A 5,420-nucleotide genomic window follows, 5' to 3' on the forward strand; every position below is an offset into this window, starting at 1 on the left:
GAGAAAACGGCGCGGCAAGGCGCGTGTTTGCCTCTAGTATGAAACATATCCTTATCCCATATGAATTTTCATTGATGACAGCACGAACGGAAAGAAATTGTAAAGAGATTTTAGTATAAACATATCCAAAGCCAGTTGATAAGTTTCCAAAAAAACCAATCGATCAAGAGTGCGTTTCCTGCCTATTTTGTATCCTCTAATGTATCAGGACATGTTTTCACACCAACGTTCAATATTTAGACGGAATACTAGTACACACCAGAATAAGGCGTCAATAAATCTTTGCCTTTTTCATTCCTCATTCTAAATAGATTGACACATGAAACATACCGGTATATATATGCCCATATATGCATCCAAAGATTCATCGAGCAAACAAGCAAACACTCCAGCCTACCATTGCACCCATCCCACAACTTTATCAACTATTCTCTTTGAAATGGAGAATGTTGTAGTGTTGATTGTTGGCGCTGGGCCAGCAGGCCTTGCAACAGCAGCATGCCTTAGCCAATTCTCAATTCCCTATGTCATTGTCGAGCGTGAAAGTTGCAACGCGTCGCTTTGGCGCAACCGCGCCTACGATCGCCTCAAGCTGCATCTTGCAAAGGAGTTCTGTGAGTTGCCACACATGTCATACCCACTAGATGCTCCAACATACATACCAAAAACCTTGTTTGTAAAGTACTTAGATGACTATGTTGAGCGTTTCAATATTCAACCCAAGTATCTCACTAGTGTGGAGTCATCCACATTTGACAATGACGAAAAATGTTGGTCCATCGTGGCACATGACATGGCAAAGAGCACAATAGTCAGGTTCACATCAAAGTTTCTTGTGGTGGCAAGTGGTGAGAATAGTGCAGAGAATATTCCAATGATCCCCGGACTGCAAAGTTTTCCGGGTGATGTCATCCACTCCTCAAGCTACAAGTCAGGCAAGAGCTACTCTGGCATGAATGCATTGGTCGTTGGATCTGGCAACTCTGGAATGGAAATTGCTTATGACCTTGCGGCCCATGGTGCCAATACTTCAGTTGTTATACGAAGCCCGGTATGTCCACGCACTATATATTATTTTTGACCTGGAAACACTAGGGAATCCCCCACCCCCACCCTACGGGCACTATATATTTTCGGTGGGTACATGGCAATTTCTTATTATAGCCACCATTAGAAGGATGCGACTTTTTAGAGTTATTACTAGAAAGTATTTCATGGTATAGAGCGATAAACTATTTTATAACATGCACAAACAACTAAGCAATTAGACGAACTACACTGAAAATTTAACTCTTGAAAGAAGATGATTCTATGAAATTTTATTCGATGATGCAGGCTTCAAAAGAGATGTGACAAGTTTTGTGGTTGCAGATTCATGTAATGACAAAGGAATTAATCCGGTTGGGGATGACACTTGCTCGCCGCCTTCCACTGAATCTAGTGGATAAACTCCTTGTGATGGCGGCAAATTTAATATTTGGAGACCTATCGAGGTATGGCATCAGAAGGCCAAAAATGGGTCCAATGATCGTCAAGTCAAAAACCGGCCGATCCGTTGTTATTGATGTTGGCACTATTGGGTTAATCAAAAAAGGTATCATCAAAGTAAGTATATTCTTGACAAGACATAGATTTCATAACATATGTTGTCTTTGTATGCCAAGTTATCAATATTCTATTCATCTCCTACAGGTACAGGGGAGCATTAGTAAGATCATGGGCGATATAGTTGAATTTCAATGCAGTAAAAAGATATCATTTGACGTGATTGTGTTTGCAACTGGATACAAAAGCACAGCAAATATATGGCTCAAGGTAACAACATCGATGTTTGAATATGTCTGAGTTTTTTTCTTGGTGCAACAATTGTCAAATCTCCTAACAAGCTCTATATTTTTTTATCCCAGAATGGTGAGAGCATGTTAAATGGCAATGGACTGCCCATCAAAGAATATCCAAATCATTGGAAAGGTGAAAATGGGCTCTATTGTGCTGGGTTAGGAAGGAGAGGATTGGCTGGTATTGCAGCAGATGCCAAGAATATTGCCAATGACATCAAATCAGTGATAGGCGCTATGTCCGTCTAAATTATCAAATCAGTGAATGCGTCTTCGACAACGCGATGCCTTCCATCACTGGGCTCCTCAACAAGATCAAGGATGAGATCCGATGATGGGCTAAGGCAGGGGCACAGGGCCTGCAGGTTGTTCTGCACCAATCCTGGGATGTCCACTGAGTTGTATGATGTACTGTAAAATTAACCTCCTAGGAGGACTATAACTTTCCCCCATCCTTTTAATGCAATGAAACGCAAAGGTCATTTGTGTGTTCGTGATTTGTTTTTTATCTTTTACATGTAGTTTACCTGGGCTAGGGTGCTAGACGGTTGATTCTTTGAAAAATCTATCCACTGCCACCTGTCTATCTATCTTCATCTATATTTGATAGAAATAGATTTTTGTTTATTTCAAGGTTCATATGTGCCAGGGAGTAAGCATTACTTTTATAATATAATCAAGGGCTTTATACTCACATTGTGCAAAGAGCTTTGTAATTTTTATTGAACAGTTACCTACAGTATTTTATTTACTTGAATTTACACATGCAAAAGTCATCCCCTTGAACATGATGTTTTACAACAAGGGACTAAGTGCTCGCGAAAATAAACAAGGGACTAAGTGCAATTAATACAAGGACAATGCTACACCTATGTAAACTAATCTATGTACTTTACGTAATGTGCAACGTGGACACTCTGGATTGGATATAGGAGGATTGGGGGGCCCACCTACCTCAAAATCATACATTTAAGAAAAAGTTCATTGGATTTAAAAAAAATCATGCATGACCTTTTCCAGATTTTTGAACCCTTTTTGAAAACTAGTGAACCTTTTTCACATTAGTGAACTTTTTTACCGAAATTGGTGAACTTTTTATAAACTAGGAACCTTTTTTCAAAATTCGGTGAACTCTTTTGAAATTTGCGAACTTTTTTTATCTAAATTGGTGATTTTTTAAATCCATGAAGTTTTTTCAAATCCGTGAACTTTATTTCAAAATTTGGTGAACTCTTTTCAAATTTGTGAACTTTTTTATCATAATCGATGAACCTTTCTTAAATCCATGAAATTTTCTCAAATCCGTGAGATTTTTTCAAAATTCAGAGAACTATTTACAAAATTGTGAATATTTTTTTATCAAAATCTATGGACTTTTTTGGATTTTATGGTTTTGTGAAAATCCGTGAACTGCTTTTGAAATAGATGAACTTTTTAAGAATTCGTGAAGTCTTTTTCATATTTATGATTTTTTCCCAAATAATTTATACGGGGACAGGAAAAATGGTCAAATAGTGTGTTTTTCAATTGCTGACACCAAAGCGATGGTCGTGCAGTGGTTAGTCGCTCGTGTTTATAGCGTTGGCATGCTGGTTCATTCCCGTATTTGCAAAATAGTAGCGCAGTATTCACGTTTCTTTTTGGAGCATTTTTGCTGGACGCCAGCGATGCTGGGCCGGCCCATTACTGGCTGCCTTCGAGCGCCAGCTAGCCTAAGCGGCGCTGAGGGCGCAGAAGAGGACCTCTCAACTAACGGCGTGGGCTTGGCCCATTCAGATTTTGTTTTGTTTTTCCAAACTTCAAAAACTGGGCAAAAGTAGGTTACAATCTCTCCACCTAACGGATCAAGTCAACTAGGACAACCAACTCGGCCACAACAACTTACGTGCCAATAAACTGTTTTTCCTCTTTTTTGTTATGCGTCTACTATGTAACACTACAACGAAGGCTCTAATTATATTACTTGTGTTTTATTTCGCCAGTTTTTCTACAGTTTTTTTTATTTTCATTTTTTCTGTTTTCTTTCTCAAAAGCATGAACCTTTTTCAATTTTCTAGAACTTTTTTAAAATCTGTGATTTCTTTTCAGTTTTTTGCAAACTGTCTAGTGAACATTTTTTAAAATCCATGAACTTTTTTAATTTTTTTGCAACTTTTTTAGTGAACTTCATTTTTAAAATCTGTGAACTTTTTTTAAATCCATGAATTGTTTTTCAAAAAAGGATGAACTTTTTCCAAATCCGAGAACTATCGTTGAAAATCCAGATGATTTTTCAAATATGTGATTTTTTTCAAATCCGTGAACTTTTTGGTCCAAATCTATGACATTTTTTCAAACCTGAGAACTTCATTTCAAAACCCATGAACTATTTTTGAATTCGTGAAGTTTTTTCAAATATGACGATTTAAAAAATGATTTTTTCCAAGTTTGTGAACTTTTCAAATCATGAACAAATTTCGAAATTCATGAACTTTTCCAATTTTATGAACTTTTTTTGAATTAATGTACTTTTTTTACAAATTGGTGAACTATTTTCAAATTTATGAACTTTTTTGAATTCAAAAACATTTTCTGAATTCATGCGCTTTTTCGCAGCACGTACTTGCAAGAGAAAAATTTTGGTAGATATTTTTTTGAAAAATATCGCTAGGTGGTTTGAAGGATTAATTCGGAAGGTGGAGCGAGAGGAGCGATCAAGCAAGCTATATTGGCCACGACCCACTAGGAGAGTGCGTGAGCGCTAGGTAGTCCACTCGGTGCTTAAGGCGCCGACGAGGAGCTCTCGTGCGGGGAGTAGTGTCACACAGACCGACGCACACCCCCTCTTGGCGCCGCCCATTTATTTATTCCATGACCTTGTATGATCAATTAGAGGCATTTTGTTGGTCCAATAAATGGTCAGTTGTATCACAAAATTGCATACAGTGTCGTTCAAACCTGGTATGAATGCCTAACATGGGCATGCCCCCCTGCATGCAAAATTAAGGTTGGTTCTCAGGTTTCTAAAAAATACATGTTCAAGCATAGTGTTGAGGTCGGCGAGAAGGGTCCGTTTGGGAGCACCTCATTTCTCGACATCCCTTAAATGGCCCAATTTATTTTCATGGCCTTGTAAGACAAATTGTTGGGCGAGCTTAAAGCACGTTGTTTCATGACATTCTTGGAATGGCCCTAATTTTTTCCATGACCTTGAACACAAATTGCAAACCACATACTTTTGTTACATTTATCCTTTTTGTTTTCTAAAACGCAAACATTTCTTAAAATTGTGAACGAAAAATTCGAAAACCAGAATATTTTCTGAAGGTCATACAAAAGGGGAAAAGGTGTAAAATGGGCAGCCCAGGGAAGGTGTGTGTCAAATTGCTTGCCTCTTTCTTGAGCAGTATATTGCTAGCTAAACTAGCAAGTAAGCACACTAGCTAATTTGAAAACCCGTACTGCTAAAAATCAGTCGACTGAGACTTCCCAAAGTCTCAGTCGACTCGTAGACCATTAGATCTACTACTGCTTTTAGATGTGTGCAAACTGCTTTTAATTGTAAATTGGCCCGTGTAGATGGATGGACTAGTGGGCTGCTTT

The 5,420-nt window shown here is 38.2% G+C and overlaps 1 protein-coding gene across 1 annotated transcript; it reads left to right on the top strand.

Moving 5' to 3' along the window:
* Positions 1 to 439: 439 nt before the first annotated feature.
* On the top strand, positions 440 to 2,087 carry LOC147957687 (putative indole-3-pyruvate monooxygenase YUCCA10). The gene is made up of 4 exons (XM_087531820.1): positions 440 to 1,051; positions 1,372 to 1,605; positions 1,693 to 1,815; positions 1,908 to 2,087. Exons 1-4 carry the CDS (start codon positions 440 to 442, stop codon positions 2,085 to 2,087), a joined length of 1,149 nt encoding a protein of 382 aa, XP_087387946.1.
* Positions 2,088 to 5,420: the final 3,333 nt, after the last annotated feature.

The sequence above is a fragment of the Triticum urartu genome, chromosome 7A, assembly GCF_056163025.1.
Source record: "Triticum urartu cultivar PI428250 chromosome 7A, HENAU_Tu73, whole genome shotgun sequence".
Classification (NCBI taxonomy): Eukaryota; Viridiplantae; Streptophyta; class Magnoliopsida; order Poales; family Poaceae; genus Triticum; species Triticum urartu.